General features: G+C 37.5%; 1 protein-coding gene across 3 annotated transcripts in view; it reads right to left on the reverse strand.

The window, feature by feature from the left end:
• STK3 (serine/threonine kinase 3) overlaps positions 1-24,818 on the reverse strand; it is a 149,116-nt gene that overhangs the window by 57,481 nt on the left and 66,817 nt on the right. For all 3 annotated transcript variants that reach the window (XM_075023670.1, XM_075023668.1, XM_075023669.1), the window contains exons 7-9: positions 20,978-21,115; positions 18,409-18,534; positions 6,503-6,695 (exon numbers count right to left, since the gene is read on the reverse strand). In XM_075023670.1, the coding sequence (XP_074879771.1) occupies positions 6,503-6,695; positions 18,409-18,534; positions 20,978-21,115 (457 nt within the window). The remainder of the gene's footprint in view (positions 1-6,502; positions 6,696-18,408; positions 18,535-20,977; positions 21,116-24,818) is intronic.

Consider the following 24,818-nt stretch of genomic DNA (forward strand, 5'->3'; position numbering starts at 1 on the left):
GGTCTCCTCTAGCAGTATCACTGACGCATGCCCACGTGGATGGGCAGCAGGAGACAATAGTCTAAGCACTGGACAAGCCCTGGCAGTCTTTCAGCATTGTGGGACTGGGCCCTGGGCAAGAAATAACTTTCCCTAGATAGCAAGTAAGGTCAGCAGATAAGGGCATCCATCTCCTACAAGGGCGAGTCTCCCACTACAATTTCCTGGGAGGGGGCAGGTGGTGGTGGTGTTTTGGTTGTTTGTTTGTGTTTTTTTTACAATTTCCTATGGGAAGTCTCTAAGTCTTTCTCTTGCTCTGTAACTACTGGGGCACCAGACCTCTTCTGCAGCTCCAAATCTACAGAGGAAAGCTTTCCTCCTTTTGCCAAAAGCCACAAGCTTCCACAGCCTTCCCCATCCATCCTGGGGATCTCCATCTGCCACTCAATTGAGGAACATGTCCAGCTGCTGCCTCTTTGGTGAAGTTAGGGGATCAGGCTCTCCTGTCTGCAGTGCTGTGAAGATCCTGTCAGTATCTTTATTCCCTCAAAATACATTGCTTTGTCACTATTAGAGCGAGAAGCTGTATTGCAATCAGCTTTTAGCATTATTTGGACTATCACCTCTACTACAAAGGCCACAACAGCTTATACAACAATATATACTGCTTAGGCTTTATATTTCCTACATTCCTACCACTACTTTCTTACCACACAAGGTGGCCTACAACACAGTGGCAGTAATTCTCCTGGGAAATGGGAGACAGCTTTGAATATGATAAGGTTGAAGAGAGCCTAGAATCTTGACCTCAATGTCCAGGCAAGCGCACTTAACAGTGAACTACCATGTAGAAGGTTGCCACAGCCACTTCCTTCAGCCATATTTTAAGCAGAAAGTTTGACTGTATTTTATGAATGGCTGAGTTCAGCTGCTAATAAATGCCTGTTAGACAACCACCTCAGAGAATTAGAGGTCAGTCTACTTAGTTTCTGAATCACAAGGAAGCATCAGCAGAAACCAGATCACTAGTTCCTTAGGCCAGAGCAGCTGGGAGTCTATCAAAGGTTGTATCTACGAAATGCTTGACTACAGAGAGCTGTGGAACAAAGTCGTTACTGAGTTTGCAGTTTTCACATCACAGTGACTTACACACCCAAGTCTTCATTCAAATTCAGGCCTCATTCAGTCTTTTGGTTGTTTGTTTCATAATATACCTATTTATCAGAAATAATTGCAACTGGCATTTAAATGCAAAATTGTCATGGTTTAAGCCCAGCCAGCAACTAAGCACCACGCAGCCGCTCACTCACTCCTCCCCAGCCCCCCAGTGGGGTGGGGGAGAAAATCGGGAAAAGTAAAACTCGTGGGTTGAGATAAGAACAGTTTGATAGAGCAGAAAAGAAGAAACTAGTAATGATAATGATAACACTAATAAAATGACAACAGTAATAATAATAGGATTGGAATGTACAAATGATGCGCAGTGCAATTGCTCACCACCCGCCGATTGACACCCAGTTAGTCCCCAAGTGGCAATCCCCTGCCCACTCCCCCAGTTTCTATACTAGATGTGATGTTACATGGTATGGAATACCCCTTTGGCCAGTTTGGGTCAGCTGCCCTGGCTCTGTCCTGTGCCAACTTCTTGTGCCCCTCCAGCTTTCTCGCTGGCTGGGCATGAGAAGCTGAAAAATCCTTGACTTTAGACTAAACACTACTTAGCAACAACTGAAAACATCAGTGTGTTATCAACATTCTTCTCATACTGAACTCAAAACATAGCACCGTACCAGCTACTAGGAAGACAATTAACTCTATCCCAGCTGAAACCAGGACAAAAATCCACATATTTTTCAACCAGCTAAAGCCTTCACAGACTTTTTGAAACAGTGTGAACTTGTTTAAAGAATTTTTTATGGGGAAAAGAGTTTCCTGCACAAAACATTGCTTTGCTTCCTGAGAATGAGAATTGTAAAACTGGTTTAATAAATTTTGTTCTATTTTTCCACCTCCTGGAGAAAAGGAAAAAATATCCAATGACACTACTGTTATAAACCCATTAGTCCATTCCAGCTGAGTTATACTTTATTTCTGCTTTCAGCAAAACAAAGAAAATCCATGTTAAGCTAGCATTTTGCAACAGCTCTTGAAGCAGAATTGCCAACAGGATGTTTTTCTTTGAAAAAAAATCCCATCTGTAAAAGATACCACTACTCGTGGCATAAATGAACAACTTTATCACCAACCACAGGGAGAGGGCTCGAGGACTGGAATAGGCTTGGAAACACCTATCATCTCTTTCTGTATATACAGGAGTAAAGCACTAGTACACCTGCATATGCCATCAAGCAAACAGTCTTAACATGGGCACAGTAAACATGCTCGAACAAAACTATGTCCATGAAAAATCAATGCCCAGGCTACAGCACCACTGAAACCAGCCCATAATTAAGCTTGCTTGCTGAATTCCTGTAGGACCTGCGTCATAGACTGTTACGAGTCACATATCAATAGCTTTTGCTCTTCAGCTGAAAAACCAGCTGTGGGACTTAGGCCTTTTTAAGAGTTACAAAGCATCACTCCAGAGCTACCCAAGCATCCACCTCCTATCATAGAGGAGACCGACTTACAGCATGGCACAATCTCTTACACTGGATGCACTGAAATCACACACAAAAAAACCCAAACCAAAAACCAAAACAAAAACTTTAAAAAAAACAAACACCAAAACCCAAACAACAACAACAAAACCAACTCATGAATTCTCCTTTCAAAATGTAGGTTCTACAGCATAGTGCATGTTGTGCTGTAATCAAGGATCCCATAATACAATAACACAAGAAAGTTCAGCGAGTAAGTGCTGGAACCAAACCTGTCACTTGCCAGCTGAATGATGAAACCATCACTTGCCATCAGGCTACCTCGTTTGCTGGCTTTCCTTCGTTGGTGTTACAGGTCTCAGGACAGTCACCTATGGGGGAGGAGGGAGGGGAAGGAAGCCTGCTGTCCCAAAGATTATATTCTTCTGTTTTGATAAGAAGGAAGAATGTGTTTAAAAATTATACTGACTAAACCTAGATCATCATGTCTTACAGGGCAATAATAAAGTAAAAACCTGACCCCTTTTCTACATTCTGTCTGTCAAATGCCACCTCATTAGTTCACTGTCCTCTTTTAATACATTCATTACCAACCATGAACTATCTAGAAGCTTCACTGAAGTCTGAAGCAACAGCTAGATACCCAGAATAAGTCCAAACGGCAAGAAGAGGCAACTTGTTTTCCAGCCCAAAGCAGATGGCAAATACAAATTTAATTGGGGGGGGGGGGGGGGTGGTGGAGAAGAGGGGGGAAGCGTTAATGAAAAGGAGAAAGGAGAACAGTCAGAAGTACTCTTGCTGCACCAGAAAGCCCTAACACTAAGCCTTGCCAAAAAGCCACAAAGGGAATGTGGGGAAGCTGGTTTGAACACTTGTCTCTGAATTGAGATGTGAAAAAGCTTCTACATGAAAGTAAGAACAATCCAGGCAGCTGAACAAAAGCAGTACTACCTTCCATCAATCCCACTCTTTCTTCCACTCCATGGTAAACCTCCTAAAGTTAAGCTCTGTCCTCTCATCTCTCTGTATTCTGCATTTCCTTTCCTCCTTCTGGGTACATACCATGTAGTCCCTGCTCAGAGCATGCACAGGCATACTAAGCAAGAAGGCATAAATGTTGTTTATTGCTAGGCTGTATATTGTATGTTGGGGTAGGATGACAGGCCTCTTTTTGTTCCAAATCCCAATTTTATCCAGGCACAATTCCCTATTTGTGAAAAAAATATGGTTTTAGTTATTTTCTGTCATGGCTCCCAGAAGCCTCTAAGCATGAGCACTTATAAATAAAAACTTATTATTGTTTCTTATTTTGTCCTTGAGCAGGGAAACAAAAGGCAGAAGGAAACAAAACCTGAAACTAAACACTAGAGCAATTACAAAACAAAAAGTTTGTCATAAATATTTTGTGTCTCTAGGAAGGAAATGAAATCTCTCTTCCCTAGTTCACTGTTTATTTCTCCAAGTTTCTTGCTTGCAATGTTCTATTACTCAGAAGTATCAAAGAGCACTTTTAAGCTACTTGTTCTGATTTACTATAATCAAATCACTCGAACATGTAGGAAGTGCCCACCTTGCCTATAAAGGTATATTGGGAAAAGCAACCAATCTCCAAAATCTTGTGTCTTTGTCAAGCACAAAGCAGCACAAAATCTATGTCTGCCTCTCAGGGAGAGCAAGGATTTGTATGTCCCTTCCTGATGACATTTATTTAGGACCCTCGCTATTGCTCCTGTTTAAGCCAACAGTACATGAATCGCAGAACCAGAGGAGGACCAGCTACAGTGGACATGAATTATATTTACTTTCAGCTGACAGATGGAGAGGTGCCATTCTTGAATTATTTCTAGTTTTTAATCAATGCATGTCTCAGGCAAAATACAAGAACATTCTGCAAGTAAGTACTGGAATCAAACCTGTTGCCTGCCAGCTGAATGGTGAAACCATCACTTGCCATTAGGCTACTTTCAGTTTGTGGGCTTTCCTTCACTAGAGTTACAGGTCTTAAGAGAGTCACCTATGGGGTGAGGGAGGGAAAGAAGCCTGCTGTCCCAAAGATTATATATTCTTGTTTGACAAAAAGGAAGAATGGGTTTAAGAATTATACTGACTAAATGCCAAGGTAGAGAAAGGTAATTCCCTTTCTAACCACAGACTGTTACTGGAATCAATTAAAAATTGAAAATAACAGTACATTTGTCTCCAGCAACATAGCAGAGAAACAGGACACAGATGAAGAGATTGCAGTGCAAACCTAATGACACTTTTTGATCTGTCTGGCATACTAATAGGTATTTCCTCCCAGCACATAAAAAAGCTACATGGATAGTGTTGTGCCATTTGGTATACTACTTACATAGAACTTGTCTATTAAGCCTGAAGTGATTTGACAGGCTGCATAGAAACTGCACTAAACCCTACTTCATAATACTTCCAACCTAAGAATTATTTTTTTATCCTTTACTCCAAATTTTCTTGTAATATCTTCCACCTTTTTTTTTTTACATCACCACTCATCTTTTCTTTGACTTGTTGAAATCAATGAGTTTAAGATCACTTGTACTATCCCTCCATTAGCCTCACAGTTTAATAGGTAAATACTGTTTCAGCACAAAAACAAATCAAAGGACATACTGAGTGTCTTCATGAGGTGAATCATCCTACTTAAACTAATCACTTATCAAGAGGTATGGTTTCCGCCTTATTGATGAGAACAATAAAAAAAAGACCCAACCAAAAACAAACGAACAAAACCCAACAACAAACCAAAACCAACCACAAAAAAGCCCCCAAACAAACAAACAAAAAAAAAAAAATCAAGAAAACCCCTCCTTTCTTCTAATTTGCTGTACATTAAACAGCAACGAAAACATATTCCTGCTTTGCACTTCCAGCTAATCTCGCATAAATCACATCAGGTGTATATGTACAAACACAAATACAACTTGTATGTTTGCTATAAAGCATTCTACAAAGTTACTTATTTGGCACTGATTTCCACTTTTGAGACATTAGCTTTATATATTACCTACCCCCACTACCCAAACAATTGCCTGGGGTTAAACATTATATTGTACCTCATGAAACCAGACACCTATAGCTTGAGTTAGATTCATCTATTGATGCTGCTCATTTTAAGCAAAAGCAAATAATTCTATTAAATTCAGTGGGCCTCATTCTGCAGTAGTCTTCAGCCAAATAATGAGCACATCAGTATGTAAATTAACTATGTAACAAATATGTATTTATATATATTTCAGTGTAACTTATAATTTTATTCTTCAAAACATTTGCAATTTTTTTTCTCTTTGTTACGTACTCCTTCACATGCTGCTTAAGTACATTTAGACTTTTTACTTATATTTCAACATACTTAGGTTTTGACCATTGCCTTAAATCAAGCATTATTGAATTATACTCCAACAAATGTTCAAATAATAACTCACAAAATAAAAATCTGCTAATCGATCTTAAGTTACAAAACAATTTTGCAGCAAGATGTGTACCGATTGCTGAACCCATGAAGAGCCATGACGAGTTCCCAGGACCACTCTTATTGAAGCAGCAGTTTCTCACATAATCACATCACTCCAGTTTAGCTCCAAGGAACTGGTCCAAATTTATGTGGGACAGGAGGGAAAAAGCAAGAGACAAGCAGTAGAAAGGACAATTCAGAGAAGGCTAATTTCAGAGTCCTCCAGGGAGGCTTAGCAAAGCACCAAAACCGGGCTTCTGCTTTGAATCTCCCACTATAGTCACCTTTTTCTCCACAAGCTACAGAGAGTGCTTAGAGACACAAATACCCTTCTGCCCTTGTTTTAACCACAGAACTGGACACTTAAATGCCACTGATGACAGAACATTCTCATGCAGTATGAGAAAACATTATATTATTAAAAGAAAAGGAAAGTAAATTAACAACATACTTTTCATGGTCCCATCTTCCTCTTCATCATCATCGCTATTTATTACCATGGTCCCCAAGTCTGATTCTAACATAGTACTGTTATGTTCAATCATTGTCTGAGCGCCTTCACTCATCGTGCTTGTGGCCCTCATGGTACCAGCGCTTTCTGAACTAGTCTTCACCATGGTGTGAGAGTCCAGCTCATCTTCATCCTATGGAGAAACATTTGCCAGAATGCAGCAGATAATTTAAATAAACAAAGTTAAGAAGCAATCATTTAAATGCTTATTCATTAGTTTTATATCTTCCTATGACCTAGTTGTACTGCTAGACCTCAGGCTTAAAACTTTAAAAGAAATCAAAAAATGAAAAATGTTCCATATAAAGGAAGAATAAAAACTTTCTTCTTTCTCACAGGTGTATGGCAGAGTGGATATAACAGCAACGTGGCCCACATACCCACTTTGCATCAGTATCCAGTTTTGAATATCGCAGTGATTTTCATGACCCACTATACCTCCCTGGGTTCCATATCAGTACCACAATTTATAGAAAGTGATTTGGTTGTTTTGCAATGGACTATCACCAAGGAGTTGTGCTGATCATCCTTAACTAAAGTATCATGCCCAGCATCTTACATTACACACAGCACCCAGATGACAGACTCCCATTCAATTTAGCTAATAAACAATCCTCCAAAACAGTTTTGGAAGTCTACCCCAGAAACAGAAAATCAACTTGGCTTATTTCAAGTATTTAGTTCTCTTTAAAAAATCTCTGTCATAAGAGTGAGCAAAATTACTTGTTGATACTATGTAGAAAAATAGTGGTTAAGTGTGTGCTCTACAGGTAAGTGGGTAGGTGAGCTAATATAATGAAGAGATACAGTAGCACTTTGAATCGGTGACAATAATGGGCCAGGAATGTGAAACAGAGAACTAATGACAATCCAGTTGATGAATTACAAAATTCATATGGAATACCTATATTTGAAAACATTTATGGGAAATCCCACTGCTTTCCAAAGCCTGATTTGGATTATACATACGTACAACATCACAGCATTTCAGGAATAATGTAATGGACTATACACATTTTCTGTATCAGTAAAATCTATTACCCAAGGGGGGGGGGGGGGAATTCTCCTTGTTGATTACATAAGAAATAATATCCATCACTGTGAAGTCATTCTATGTCAAATTTTTAAATTTTAAATACAAGACCCTACAAGGTATGGCACTTTCTGTTTCTCACTGAACTCACTCTTTTCCTTTCCTGTTATTCCCTGACACAGCAGACAATTTGCCTCTAGTATAGACATAAGTGCATGAGCTAGCTACACTGCCTGAGTGCCTGCTTCTCTAATGGTTGGTCTAAGCAGATACAGTGAACTGTAGTTAGCAATAATACCAATACACCAGCTCCTGAAAACTATTCTAATACGTCTCAACTCAGAGGCACAAAAATAGATCTAATTTTGATTCAGAGAGTCTGGCTAATAGCATAACAATCTGAAACCAGGATACAGTCCTAAATCTGTGATTAAAATTTCAAATTGCAAATGTCAAAAGAATCATTATTTTCTGGATTATAATTTGCAAAAATATTAAAGTTCTTCATGTGCATTCTTTCTGTGTTTTTTAGTTGCATTCTAATACGCTATATTTAGTACCCTACCCTTAAAAAACTTATGATATCCCAAAGATACAGATAGTTTACAGCTACAGTACTAGAGGACTGTGCCAGTAAATAAATAAATGAGAGTATTTTGGTACTGCTCCTCCTGGTGGCAACTTTGATTTTCTTTACCTTGCTCCCCCCGCACCACAATGTTCTTGCTAACCCCAGTGTTTTCTACGAGTTGTATTTTTCCCTTTCTAACAGGAGTACTCAGAAAGTAGAGTCCACAAGTGCCTTTTTGCATGGCATCTTAAAAGTGCCAGAACAATTAAGTTGTTATTTCCAAATGCTCCTTTCAGTACTGCAATACAATGCAAAGCTGACTCACAATGTACTGCTATTTCTCCTATTAAGCGCCACAAATGTGGCATCTCTAACATACAGGCAGACAAATCCCTGAGTTTAAGGCACAGTTTCATTTGATTTACAGATTTACTTGACTAATATTAATATCCATTTGCAGTGCATATGGTCCTAAACTTACTAAAACCCAAATCAGAAATGAAACACTTTCCTGAAGCTTAAAAGTTGTATTTTAGAAGTTAGTGAAAAGAAGTGATGGCTAAAAATATGAACAAGTATGAAATGGAGTCCTAAGTAACCATTTTCTTATCTTCTGCTTCATTAAAAAAATTGATATTTTATTTCTTTAGTCAAATCAAGTATTTCAATTTGTTCTGAAGAATAGCATTTCATTTTCCAGTCTGAGTGTCAGAAGCCTTTATCTTACTATTGTCTCTAGGCAGAGAGAACAGTTACCTTCTAGTACCTAGAAGACTAAAGATCACAAAAGCCCACGTCAGTACTAACAGAATAGTTGTCCCAAGAAGGGAAGCGCATGACAATTTCGATCAATACTGTTTTCCCTACATCAGGAATGAGGTACTGAGAGAAAGCAATATAAAACTTTTCCGGGGCCTGTGCATGCCCCAGAATGATTAATTTTGTGGTTTAAGTCAGATTGCCTCCAGAACTATATCATTCCAGTATTTCTCACAAATATGAGATTTAGCTAACACAGCAGTAGACTATACTGGATCCGAAAAAGTAACTTCATAAAAATATCCAGTATATCCAAGTTATGTAAGTGCACATTTAAATGAGATGAAAGCGATTCCTTTGTACAAATTCTGATTCACGCTTTACAGTTCATAAATATTGATGCAGAAATTTTGATCTGTTGTTAAAAAAGGTAAACTCACTGATTAAATAAAAACAAACATAATCTCAATTTTAACCAGGAAAAAAATATAAGGTATTAAAGCTGAAGTGTCATGTTCTCATACTGTTTATGAAAACAGATCCAAGCATCAAGCAATAAAAACAGCTAACTCTGGAATTAAACTGTCTGCTGTTCTCTTGTGTACAAGTAATAAGCACCAAACTTGTATTTGACAGGTGTTTCTGATACACCACTGTACAGCAACAGAAAGAGTGCACAAGCAAGTACTCTAATATCTCTTGAAATGCTACACAAATGACAATAAACTACAGAAACTCTGAACAACATTATAACGTAAAGCAAGTACAAGTGAAACATTGCCAATATGCTGCAACCCTATGGGACTAACTCTTTGGATCTTCTTAGGTACCAAAATAAGTTAGAAGATTAACAAAACCAACCCTTAAAGCATGAAATTGCAATCATAGAGACTTGATTATTAGGACAGCAAATTCAAAAAGATGTCAGTGGAAACAACACGCAGGACTTTGTGATACGCCTGTAACATAAAAGATCTCATCATTACACGATAAGTTTTGTCAGAAAAGATGGCCTTGCACATCATACCTGAGTCTTCATCATGATAGATGCAAATGAGCCGAGGTGATAATGATTAATGGATTTTTCTGTTGCATTTTTAACATTCATAGGAAAAAAGGGATGAAGACTGATAAAGAAAAAACCAAACAGGACAAGCATATATGGCAGCTTGCTTTTAAAATCTCTTTAACTATGGTTTGTGCATGTAAGAAGAACACTAGAGGGCACCAAAGACAGCTAACTAGGCTGCAATACATTAAAGGAAGATTTACATGCTGGCAAAATTTAGTATCCTGTAAAATAATTTCATTTACTATTAACACCTCATCATCACCTTTGAAAAACGTGGCTGTAGTCACAGCTATCTTTTTGTAAAAGCACAGCAGTAGCTACATAAACACATAATATAGTTTGGTCAAGAACAAGGATTTTATAAAAGTTCCTAACACGTACAAAGCCCAACTACAACCAGAGTATATGCTTAATACTGAACACACATTTAAGCTTAGACCCATCAGCAAAACAGGTAAAAACTTAACTTTCAGCACACACTCATACCACATCAAATTCAATAGACATATGTCATGAAACAGCGTTTAAGCTTGTTTTCTACCTCCTTCTAATTGATATACCTAGTAACAACAACTTGCTGCGCATAATTACCTCCCTATGTTTATCTTCTTCTAATGGATTTCTGGCTTTAAATTGCTGTGGATTTTAACAATATGCTCTTAAAAAGCTGTTTATGCCCCTTGGGTAGCTAGCTATATTTCTTTTGACAAAGTCATATTTATATATTTCTAACTTCAGGACACTTAAAGGACTGCCGTCAAATTTAATTAGCATTTATGTCAAGTGTTCTTTGGCTTAAAAGAAAAATGCTATGAGAACAGAAGGTTCTAACACTGTTTGTCATGCAAAGTTATATACATATATATACACACACACACACACAGAGATACATAGATATATCATATACATACAAACACATGAAAGATGCATGAAAGTAAATATAAAAACCTTCAGAAAAATACAGCCTGGTGTACCAGATTTAAAATACAGAATAAGTCAAATGCTTCACTAGTTCTTTTAAAATCACTATACAAATATTGTAAAAGTATAAAGGAATATAATTAAAGCAATTATTTCTTAAGGTCTCAAAAGACAGATGCCAACTTTTCATAATTAATATATGATTAACCAAAGAAACTTTTGTATGAATGAATAAATAAGCCTACATATAGGAATAACTGATTATTGACAGTTGGCTAAGTTGTTGATAGTTTTCAACCACTAAGTGTCTAAGAAAAACAAAAATGGAGTACTGAAGTAGTAATTCCTTGTCTGAATATTCTAAAATAATTAAGCATTCCTCACATAACAGAGACATTAAAATGTAAAAGAAAACATACAGGAAGAGCTGCTTGTTAGCTCATTCCTTTAAAGATCCACAGAAATAAATATTTAGACATGTTTCCTGTGAGCTGCCAGGCAACGAGTTACTTTACATTCCCATAATACAGCTGCCCAGCCTCAGCATCCAATTCACATCACATTTCAAAAAATGCATGAGAGAAGAGATTGGTCATGTTTAGTAATGCCTAAACTAACATTTAAACTTTGATATTGGGATTAACCTTCTATAGAATACACCACTTGCAATTTTTGCTTAATTAAAAAAATCTGTACAATTACCTCAGCACCTATCAAAACATGTCAGTTTGTCAGAAGGCATTCTCATCACATGAGCAGCTCTCGTAACAGGCATAAAATCAATTCAGAGCACACTGTTTGTAATGATATTATCTCTCTCTGGAATGATACAGACATGAAGACTGTATTCAACGTGGCCATTTATTTACAGCTGTATAATATGGAGTTTTGAACAGCATAAAATATTTACGTTACAATTGACAACTTCCCATACTATAAAAAGTTCACAGACAGTGGTAAAAATGAAAAATAAGAATCATTTTTACAGATGTGAATCTTCCTCACTTTAAGGAAAACAACCTGAATTGATCCTGAAAATTAAGTACCTAAGTGTGAAATCTTTGCATCTGATTAATTCTCAAAAACCACCATCTCCTCTCCATTCCACTTTCAGTTATGCAAGTCACTTACAACCTGAGTGCCCATTACAATACATATATGGTTTTAAGAGGGAATTAAAGCTATAAAAAAACTTATTCAAATGTAACTGTTAGGGTAAAATCTGGTTTCCTAACAAAATGAACATCGTAGTTAGAACATTTTACACCTTTCTTCTTGATGGGTCCCAGAACACGTACCAGTGAGTAATGAGCACAACTGCTCACGCTTTATGTAGGGAATTCTTGGGGGGTTAGATCGGTAAATTCAAGCCCCCAATAGGTTAACTGAAACCATTCTTTTTTCAATAGTATATGGACTCAATTCACTGCCCATGAGAGACCTTTAACATTGATAGACTCTACTTAACACTAACATCAGTATTTGCTCTTGCTTTTAGGTGTTACTAAATAGGCATTTCTCCAGGTTTGAGTCTGCCTTTGTACTTCTACGGTGAAGACTTCACAGTGATATCATTGGGAAAAATCCACTTTTAAGGTGTTATTTTCCAAAATTTATGTGCTAGGTGGCTATTACTTTCCAACTGAACAGTGACTCCAACTCCATATACAATCTGAAAACATTTATAGATATTAAAATATGAATATACACATGACTTACTGTCACTACTACTACTACTACTACACAAGGTGACATGGGGACTGTCATTGTCTCTTTCTAGAACTGCTGCCATCATTGCATGTTAGCTTATCAAAACCTGTATTATGATTTAAACTGTATGTTTGTGTAGCCATGCAAACTACACACAAGCAGCCCTATATTTCTTCAGGGTTCTGTGAAGACTGGTACATAAGAAGGAGGAATATGCAATGGTTATTTATCTTTATACTTGAATGCTGGACTGCTGACTTCATCCACTACAGTATACCAAACTGGCACTTACATTATCTGTTTTCCCTTTCCAGATGGGAAAGAATAAGCACTCAGTTAGAAGTGTAAGAAGAATTGGTTTATTGCCTTTCTGGCAGTTCCCCAAACAAGTTCCAAATTAAATGAAAGACATAACCTTTGAGCTTATTTTGAAATTAAGCATTATTTTAAATTGAAGTGGAGGATTTTGAGGGATTTGTTGTTTGGTTGGTTTTTTAAATGGCAAACACAAATACTCCAATGCTTTCATTCTATTCTTCTGGGTTTTATCCTGGTCTCCTTTAATAACTTGTGTGTCCATTCATCAATCTCTGCCTAGTATGCTTTGAAAACGAAAATCTGTGCTGTCCAGAATTTCACTTAATTCAGGTCTCAATCACACCTACATGTTGCTCAGGAGTCTTCTAGCATGCAGTACATAAATAACACGCATTCAGGAAACAAGGTACAGAAAACTTCTCTGATTAAATAAAAAATAGTAACAGTTTGCCCTGCTGTTCCCTAGTTTGGCTGGTTTTGTGCTTTTAACTGATCAGAACTGTTAGTGACTGCAACTGGACAAGATGCTGCTGTTATCTCTCAAATGAATCTGGAATTTCTTGCAATGATGTACTGCATTGAAACTCAGTTGCAAGACATGGAAGTCTGTATTACAACTAAGAAATTATTAAAACCAGTTCGGAACAAGATTAGTTCTGCACTGTGACAACACAAAAGCTATTCATAGGTCACTACCAAACATGGAGTTTTGACAAACTGTATTTGTCAACAAGGAAATCCCTCCTCCTCACCTCACCATTAGTATTCTTCATTTCATTCACTTGTACCCTCACTTTTTCTATTAAAGCTAAGTATTTCCAAACTTTTTTCACTCAAGGCTTACCAAGCAATACGAAATTATTAAAGGCATATATTTACTGATAGCAAAAGTCATACTTACTACCAAATATCACATTAACAGTTTTAACAAAAGTAAAACTTTCATCCTAATTACAAACCTTAACATAGATTATTCTTTAGAATCATAAAACCATATGAAAACTTAAGGAATTAAAACATCTCAACAGCATTAAAAAAAATGAACAAAAATCCCTTTTTATACTTCATCTTTAATATAACAGCAAACTTTTTCAAATGTTTAAGTATTCATTATAAACCTTACAGCAAAAATACCTGGACATCCTCTTGTCCATTACAAGATATTTTTGCAGTAGTAAATTCATGGTGGCTTATAGTCTTCCTTTGATAAAGCTGATGGAGCTAAAGGGGAAAAGGCACAAAACCTCTCCAGAATAATCTCCAGGAGTAATCCATGATCAGGATAAAAAATATGAAATTATCACACTGACAAGTGCAACTTCCCACTTTGCCAGCAGCACCAGCTAGTACTTCCCTTTTGTTTACTCCACTTACAGGAGGCATATCTTCTTCTTACCTTTGCACATGGTCTTTCTCTACATTTGGAACTTCGCCCAAGCTCAAAGAGATCTATTCCTTCTCCCTACTGAAGTTTATAAGAATGACACAAACTATTTTTTAAAAATATCCATTTTCTCTGCCATGAGCAAAGCTGGCCTTTGCTGGAGAACTACAGATAAACTCTCAACCGCCTTACCATGGCATTGCAAACATGATCTGAACTACTGTCACTTCAAAAGCACACATAGATCTGTAGCAAATATAAGGCAGCCTGACTTACCTTAGCCCACAATGAACTTGACTACAGACTATTTGTGTAGCCTAGTCTACTACAGGATCTCTCTCACAGCAAACAAAACAGACATATGATTGTAAGGATTAACCTTTCTGTGTTTTCCCCAAAGAAAAAGTTACAACAACGTGTTAAGCAGAGTTAGAATTTGTAGTTCAAGCAGTTACCACCCCTTAGCAATATGCAATAACCTCCCATTTGAACTCTTAAACTTGTCTTCTTATGCTCTAAAATATTAAGGGATAGCTGGTATTAATCTCTTCTGTGCTTTGTATTCAGCATACCTTCAGTGTCACTTTTAAGTCCACCCTTCACAAAGTTTACTTTGCATTAAAATAGAGCCATAGAGGCAGCCAGTTTATCTTGCTGAGGAAGCAAACTTCTTAGCTCAAAAACGCAGCAACCGCAAGAGCTTATGTAATTATGTCCAAATGCAATATATTATGCACTCAATATCCAGGATGTCTCTCTCTTAACATCTCCTGCAAACATCAGCTGCTATTATTTATTAGTTTTAGTTAATCAATTACAGTCTGTAAGTCAACATTACCATAGAAAACTAAAAAGGAGTACAAGACATCAAATTACTAAGGATGATAAAATTATTTCAAAAAGAACTTCAATAATTAACTCCAAGGATACCATACAGCATAATGTGCATGTTCAATGTATTTTACTATTTTCTTTAAATAATTCTGAAGTCTTCTACAAGTACGGCAGTACAAAGGGCTTGCGTTAACAAACATACCTTCTTTTCAAAGTGTCCGTATTGCTGTAGTTTTTATCCAGACTTTCTCATCCTTCTTGCATCTTAAAGTCTCATCTAGTGATCCCTCCACTCAAGGTAATACAACTACAAAGGTTCATTTTCCAACTTATCCCCTTCTGTCTTTCATTAGACTGAAGTCCCCTTTCATGGCCTTCTCCTATTCTATCACTTCATTCCGTACTGAGAAGTCAGCTCTGCCTCAAATTGGCCCCTTCTGTTACTCGCCGGTTACATTTTCAAACCCATTTATTCTTTTCTCAGGTCTCCTACTGCCAGCAGGGCTGCCTCTAGCCCTCTGCAAGACTATCATTATTGTCCTTTAAAACTCCTCTACATCATGATCCTGAAAAAAAAATTGAGCAAGATATGCTAATGCCAAGCTTCCTATACTGACTAATCTTGTATCTCCTCTGCCTGTGCCTCTCTGTCATCTACTCTGACCTTCTGCTTTATAGTTAAGAGCAATTTCTTCAAAGGGAGGCTGACTTCTGCTTCTGGGTTTGTTGATGCTCATGCACTGGTATATGATTACAGCTCCTCAAATTCTGTTAAGTGTAAATAAAAAATTACAGACTTAGCACTTCCATAGACTACAACTGCACTTATTTTTAAGAGCAATGCAATCTTGCAGCAAAGGCGGCAAATGGTTTCCTGGGCTGCATTAGGAGGAGTGTCACCAGCAGGTCAAGGGAGGTGATCCTTCCCCTCTGCTCAGCACTGGTGAGGCCACACGTGGACTGCTGGGTCCAGTTCTGGGCTCCCCAGTACAGGAGAGACATGGGCAGATCAGAGAGAGTCCAACAAAGGGCCATAAAGATGATCGAGGGACTGAAGCATCACTCCTCTGAGGAGAGGCTGAGAGAGCTAGGACTGTTCAGCCTGGAGAAGGGAAGGCTCATGGGGGATCTTCTCAATCTGTACAAGTATCTGAAGGGAAGGTGCAAAGAGGACAGAGCCAGACTCTTTTCAGTAGTGCCCAGTGACAGGTCCAGAGGCAATGGACACATACTGAAAAACAGGAGGTTCCCTCTGAACATCAGGAAACACTTTTTTACTCTGAGGGTGACCAAGCGTTGGTGCAAACTGCCCAGAAAGGTTGTGGAGTTTCCCTCCTTGGAGATACTCAAAATCTGTCTGGACACAATCCTAGGCAACCAGGTCTAGGTGGCTCTGTTTGAGTAGGGGGGTTAGACCAGATGACCTCCAGTGTTCCCTTCCAACCTCAGCTATTCTGTGATTCTGCTTTCAGCCCTGCTAACCAAAGATACTTCTGTTATTTTCAGATTTGAGGCACCTATCTTTCACAGCTAGTGACAAGCAGAGTCTTGTTGTCTTTTTAACTCATCAGCTATTCCCTGACTGTACCACAAAAATTCAAAGCAAAACTCTCATCTACTGCAATGGTAACACAATAACAGATTGTTATTGCCCCAGTCCTGGATTTGAGGTTCCTTTATACTAAACACTGAATAACCTGGGTGGGTGGGGGGGGGTGGGGAGGGGAGTGTAGTGTTACATTCTGACTTTTGCACCCATGCAAGAAGCAGGAGGAGTTGCTAAATGCTTCTTCAGTTGAGGTGGACCAAACTTGTGTTGCACCCTCCCACCAGCAGTGGGAGAGGGAAGGTGTACACCACATACTGAGCTGGCATGGATTGTTTCGTCCATGCCTGGCAATCTGATTCCCCATCTGCACCTCAGACTAAGTAATTACATGTCATACCTAATTTGGGGTTAATGCAAAAGACATCAACAACGCCCAAGTGTTTGAGGTCTACAGTTCAGGAGGCAATAGTAGGGAGGAAAGCATGCTAGTAAAGACATTAGGTTTTTATGTTGGTAATAAATCAGTCTCTTCAGAGATCAACTATTCGATATATCAAGTCACAAACATCAACTATGCATGTCAAGTCACACATCTCCACACAGGCAATATTTCCTAACGTAAAAAGAAATAATCCCAGCCTTCCCTGCCCGTTTTATTACTGACTGAGCAAATACAATCCAGAGTAAACCATCTTTATAAACACAAGCTATCAATACTCTTAGAACATACTCTTAGAACAGAAAAACGTCCAGCAAACAAAAGACCATACTGTCTGTTGTGATACAAAACACTCCACAGAATCTGCTTGAAAAATATTCTTATATATAGATCACCACCTAACACTCTGTAACACATAACAAGGACTCTACAATTTGGGATAGGGCAGACTGCATTACTGCACTGCTCTCTTCTGTCTGCTCAAAGCTGTAAGATTTCTACTAACATTACAATCTCAATCTTCTCTGCATGTTACTCCTGAATGACCTTGGTTCTCATTGTATGTGTGGCAATACACTTCTTTGAAGGACATACTGCTGCATTGCACAAGACTGCCCTAAAATAAATCATGTAGGGAGAGTAATAATGCCAGGAACGCTGACTTATTCCTAACATTGCCAAACAATTCTAAATGCAACCTATTTATCACACGACCTGCTTCTCTCCTCAAACATAATGCTGACATCATCTGTAGAATGAATGCTGTCAACCTTTTCACTTCATAGGTGCAACTTGATTCAAACCATATTGTAATCACCACTTACTGTGCATCGTAACAAACTATTCTGCGCATTAGACTTAAAAAAAAAAAAAATGCCCTGAACTGAAAATTAAACCACTTGTCTAGAAGCCCATATGTGAAAGTGGAATCTTAACAGTTCAGGGTTTTGGGTTTTGTTTTGTTATTTTTTTTATGTTAGTCTGAACAGCTGAAGTTGACATGGTTTCTTTTCCCACCTCCTAGAAAACCTTTTTACTAGGACATCTCATGGAAGAGTGCTGAAAGCTGGCTTATACGGCATTACCCACAGCAGCTTTACTCATCATAAGTAGCAGTGGAATATTCAGCCCTCATAGGCTAAAAATCATGTAGAAACCTGGTAAAGAAAAGTATTTGAACACAAGTACAGGAAGTAGAGGAAAAACAGCAACTTATCTATAAAGTACAGATAGTTATAGGGAAAAAAGGTACGCACCGAATTTTCTTCCTCCTCTTCTAGTTCTCTCTGCTGTTCCTCATGTCGCTTGGCCTTTATCTCCATAGCTTCAGTGATTAGGTCCCTTAAAATTGAAACTGGCTTGGCATTCTTAATAAATGTATGCTAGAAAAAAAAAATTAACTTTTATAACATCATTACAATAGTTAGGCTTCAGATGTAATTACAAGTATTACTCAACACCACAGATTTCAGTGATAAATAGTATTTTACATTACACAATAATTAAAATCTACACTAACACAACATACAATATCTTTTAGCTATTTCATAACTAAAATCTTACTTTAACTATTTTTAATAACAGCAAGCCTTGGGAAATGTAATCATATAACAACTGTTTTATAGTTAAGGATATAATTTTCCAAAGGAAACGTGCAGTAAGTAGTAAATAAATAGAGTGGTGATTGTCTGACATAGAAAAACAAACATTTTCAGATATTCAGTTACAGAATTTAATTAATCTTAACAAACTGACAGCATAAATTAGTGGATGTAAGCAGAGCAATTATGGCTGCCTACTTCAACAAACCTCTACTTTATATGTCATAAAACATTTCTTGATCTATGACGCTGAAATGTCGAATAAGCAAAAAAATACCCTACTTTTAGCAGGAAGATTAATTTTTAATTCAAGGCCATTTAAAACATCACTTCTTCCTTTAAGACAATATGTGCATGATACCATTTACATTCATTTTGCTGTCTAATAAACACCTGCTGTCAGAAAAATTCTCATTTTTGCATTATTATATGCAAATACAATTTAGGCAAAACCTAACTCTAAGCACCTCAAAAATGTATTATTAAATATTAGAAAATTGTTCCATGAAGAACAGAATTGATGAAGCCTAGTGTCCTACATTTACTATCTACCTTCTCCCTTGATATATTAATTCAATTACTCTCCTTTTTCATCCATGATCTTTCCCCACAAGCAGTATTTTCATTCCCACTCACACACACCCACAGCACCTCCAGCTGCATCACACATGCTCCAAATTCCAGCTGGGGGAAAGGGCCACAGTATTTGGTTTTCTGGCCAGTAAGCATGTGGAAAGAGGAACACTGAAGATTTTTTTCTTTTTTTTTCTTACTTGCAGACATTAATGCAAGTCTCTTCTATCCAGCTGCCAGTGTTCACCTAACTATATGAACTTCAAATCTTTAAGGTCTCAAGTACTGATTCATACATCATATGAAAATCTATAACTTCCAATTTTTACTCGCCTTGCAGTCTATATTTTGGTGTTGTCACAGTGTGGAAAATAAAATAATCATAACATGACTTATTAATTTGATGATCTATTACTGGAAACTACTTTGCAAAGTTTTTATGTTCTTGTAGTGGAGTTCACTGGAATGTAAATTTTAAAAGAGGCTATTGCTACCTAGAGACAGAATAAATCTAGCATGAGTGTCTTACAGATGAAATTTCAGAAGATCAGATTCTTATGTAGACTGATGAACAAAGAAAATTAAGAATAATATTTACCAATAGCAGTGAAAAGCGTAGAACACTAAATTATCCAAAAGTTTAATGAATTAGGAATCGGGAAAGTAAAAGGAGCAAATGACAGCAAAATTTTTCACTTCTGTCTCACTACCAAAGCAAGCTTATTTACAGGAAATTTTAGATTCCATTTCAATCATCATGGAACCTATTATAATTTTTCTAGAAACCTCCCCCCACCCCGTCTCTTTCACTACCTTTGGTCTTTGTTTTTCCTTAGTTACTTGTAGGCTTATTATGACAGCTCTGAAGGCAGTGGATAACACAAATATGGGGTCAAAGGAAAAAACCTTCTTCATGTTTTCTCTCTCCCCCATGTACTAAAATATGTGGACCCTGTAAAATTATGTCCATTTCACAAAGACTAAATCTTTCTTGATAGATCAGTCCCTCCTGTTTGATTTTTGTAGTTCTTCGCAATTTCTCTTCTTTATTTCTATCTCAGTACCAAAAGATGCAACTGTTAAATTTCTGCAGCTACTAGAAGCTCAGGTCAGTGAGCGGGCAAAAGCCTGCTACACCCTGCCCTGGCTCCACAGGTCCACATCACCAAATGCTTGAATTTAAAAGTGCCCACTTGGTGTAACTCAGCCAAAGAACAAACTTGTTATACTGTCCATCTGCATCAGACCCTTATAGGACACAGAGCAACTGGTCTGCTTAATTTGACATGACCAGAAAGACTGAATATACTCCATGGGTGGTCCACACTGAGGGGTAACCTGGGCTCAATTCCTTAACTTAACACTTGCCTACATCCTGAGATCTATTGAGGGCCTCCCACCACAAAGCAAGGATCCAATTTTAATAGCAACAACCAGCCCTAAACTTTATATAGAGCAATTAATTTTTAGAAGCAGCAAAAGAGAAATAAAATGGGGGTAGAGATACAGGAGCTGACAAAGTGGAAAAGAAGTAAGGCATGATAATAGTTAATATGAGATTTGCCCTTAGAAATTTTCACAACCGTTCTGGTTTGAGACTAGAGGAAAAAAGCCATAAAACTTGCATTTCCTCAGTAACTTAAATACTGACCTGTAGCAGCTGTGTTGCTGTAGCTCTTTGTTCAGGATTTTTCACTAAGCATTTCTTCACAAAATCTGTGAATTCATCAGACCAGAGCTCTGGCTTCCGGAAGGTTGGAGGGGGATTTGTAGGAATCATAAAAATAGCCTAGATAAAAATCAAACAACAATAGCAAGTTTAAACAAAACACATCATCACAGCACTGAAGCCAAGTAAATGAATTGCTTTATCCACCTTTCTTATCAGGCTAAAAATCTGGAAGACAAATTTTAAGTAAGCTAGGATTTCCACTCAGATGGGGATTCAGGAAGTAAATCCATCTGCTACTAATGTAGCTACTTCCCATTAGATTTTCTGTGTTTAAACTGTACCCCATTGAGCACATCACTCATTATTTATCTATTGCTGTTTATTAATCTCAAGAGGTGATTTTGTTCTTTCAGAAATTCTTAGTAGAATTGATAGCACCGCTAGTTTAAACAGACACATATAAAGTTGCTGTGAAAAGCCAAGTTCACCTTCTCCTCTCTTAACTGCATTTAGTCTTATAGGAGACTTGCTTAGGAAACTTGGTAGGATTACTATTTCCTTTTGCATTCATAATTCTTCAGACGTAATTTTAAAACTTGCTTTTCCTAATAAGACTTAAAAGCATATGCTAAAAGACCTAAGACAACACTAAAAGATGACAAAAATAAAATCATCAAGTAACTTGTCTACTAGCAGTGAGAATTTACACAAAACTGAAAAGGCAGCATTTTACCTATATAATAAATTTCACCCTGTAAAGAACCATATGCAGACAGATTTTTCAACTAGGAAAAAGGATTCATGCTATATAAAAAAATGTTTGTCCTACTTAAGATTATATATATTGTGCCTTTTTCTTTATGATTTCTTCCACATTTTCCTCTAATTATAGATTTACACTTGTAGAGGAAAAAAAAAGCAGCACAATTCTGAGAGACCACTGTAAAATAATGGGAAAGTTTGACCTTCTGTATGTAATATCTCAAATCTATTCAGTATCATTGTTTAAGATTTACACATGACAGCAACACACTATTCAGAGCTAGGTCAACTGACAGAAATAATAAGCTATTATTTTCTTCTAAAACCAGGTTCAATTCAACCATGTTGTCCAACGTGAAAGGGAGTAAAAGTTCTTCATTTGTTTTTCTACAAGTACAACACATACTCAGAAAAGGGGAAAAAAATACATAAATGCGAGATTATGCACACTGTTAACATAGGAGAAGCACCAGAAGCTTCAGCCTGTGTTCGAAACACAGGGAGGAGGGAGAGGGAACCTCCTGAGATTTTACCCATAACTCCTTAAGAAGTCTAACTGGCCTTGAAAGTTGGTTTAACTTGTTCAAACCCTCATTCTAAAATTCTTCTCATATGCTGAAGAAAAGCAGAACCCATGCAAAATGATGCAAAAACTTTACTATAATTTTAATGAGAAATTATTTCAGTACTGAATAGTTTGCTTTAATTCAAATACTTAAACATTTACAAAACTCATTTCATTATCTGCCTACTACAAGGATTACAAGAAGAGACCTGGGTATTTTCTTTAATAAAGATGTATGCTATGATAGCTTTATATTTTCAGTGGGCAGCCATGCCAAACTAGCATGTGAACTCAGATAGGAAACATGGCACTCTATTACCCCATAATTGGCCTTACCTACTTCACTTGCGATACAAGATCAATTGTCAGTACAAGCAAAGTGCTTCTGGTATGAAGCAGTGGCTGTTTCTGTCCTTGAAAGTAATGATCTCTTCTGAACTTTGAACTGATGACTTTTGATCTTATCTTCAGCTACTCTTAACAGCTAGCTTGGCAGTAGCTATTGAAAACGCACAGCTGTAACAGAAGACTAGAAACTTCTGTTTATGTGGTGTCAAAATGTATACCTCCTGTTTGATAATAAACATTGACCTGTCTCTCCACAGGTAAGCAAAGCTTAGTTTCAGAGTCTGCCTCAGCTCCAATGTTCTGGGAAAACTATTTGCCTTTGCCAATTATTTTCATCAACTACACAGCAGTTAAGAACCACAGCAAAGAAGTGGCTTCTTTATAATTCACAAAGGACAATGAGAAGAAAGAGGGAATTCATGAATCATTCTTTTATGGCAAGCAATAAAAGTCACAAAAGGAGATATTCAAGAGCTAGAGTTAGGGTCCTAAACCCACATTTATGCTTTGTACATATGTTGAAAATACCTACTTCAGAAACATGTATATTTATTAAATGCTTAAACTGCAGGCTTTTAAAAATCTTGATACATGACATGAGCTGTGTTAGCTGAAAAAAAAAATCAGATGCATTTTTGTCATGCAAGAAAATATGTAGAAACTACTTATTCCAAATGTTTAGTCCAACTTGTTAATTGTCATGCACTTGCTAGCATGTACCTCTCCCCCCAGCTCTCAGCACTTCCTTTTGTTAACTAGCTGGTTTTCAATTCCATTCTCCCCCTCTACTCCCTCATTTTGGCTTGCATATTTCTTTGCATAATAGTTAAGTTCCCTGTCTCTTTCAAAATAGTCTATGATTTAGCTTCCAACTACTCCTGTTTCCTTCCAAGAAGCTTGCAAAGCAATCACTGGAGAATTATAAAGCTAGTCCCAAATCTCCAGGAATAAAAACAAAACACTTATCTGACAGGAACTTATTCCTCATTTTTGCTTCCATTTCTTGTCAAATACATCTCTTCTATCCTAAAAGAACTCTGTCCTACTTTAAAACAAAAAACTAAGCTGTTTCAGTCATTCTGTTCTGTGGGTGCTGAGGGAAGCAGGAAACCTAGAAGACTTGGTTTCTTCATGCTTCTTTCATCTTACTCTCTCTTTCTCCAGTCCTTGTATTCTCCCAAATTATTACTTGTAGTAATTTTTTGCCTCCACTCCACTTGTAAGTTTCTCTAGAAGTTTCCCACAGCTATTGGTATTAGTTCAGCTCTCACAGTAGGGCTCATAGCAGTGCTCAGACAGCCAGTGTTAGGCAACCGTCACTTAAAAGAAAAACCAAATATAAGCTACTATCCACCCAATTACATGGGCTGAACTGGCAGTAACAACTGCAGGAAACATTAAGAGGAAATTGTTCAACAGACGGAGCAGGCTCTGACATACTACAAAAGAGCTGGGACTAATTCTTCTCTCTCTCCCACCTTCAACATCCCCTTCCACATTTCCTTATGTATCTGAGGCAGACTGGCAAGTCTTACTCAAGTAACACATCAGATATACAGCCAAGGTGTTAGATGGTATGACTCAGTCTTCAGTTTTAACCATTCAATCATCCTTTTAAAAAAAAAATTTAAAAAAAAAAAAATCTCTAAGGTGCGAGGTGTCAGAACTCAGGCCTGAGGGACCATGGCAGCTTAATCAGTGTTCGTCTTCACCTGTCTGTAATAGAGAGTCCATTCCAAATTTGTCCTGAACTGGCCCTTCCACCTCTGAACCTTGAGCCCAACTCTACTTTGAATCATCTTTCATATATTGCTCGGAGGCAAGTCCTACACTCTGCAGTGAAACCAGAATCCAATGCAGATTACAGTATATATGTGACAACAACTGGGAGGAAGATGCAGGGCAGCTTTCAGTGGCCACTTCTGAATTGGGCACTAGACGATCTAACACAGTTTCTACCACAATTGTTGCCTGGAAGCACTCACCTGCCTGATAACCAGCAGTTACAGTTAAGCTGAATACTGGACTGAGAACCAGGTCTTAAATGAGAGCAGAACTGCGCAAGTCAGCACATGATTTTATTATTCTTAAAGGGTCTAGCATTTTAAATAAAGTCCAGGCTGAAAACATTTTTTTCATGAAGTT

Source organism: Buteo buteo, chromosome 3 (assembly GCF_964188355.1).
Source record: "Buteo buteo chromosome 3, bButBut1.hap1.1, whole genome shotgun sequence".
In the NCBI taxonomy this organism is placed as follows: domain Eukaryota; kingdom Metazoa; phylum Chordata; class Aves; order Accipitriformes; family Accipitridae; genus Buteo; species Buteo buteo.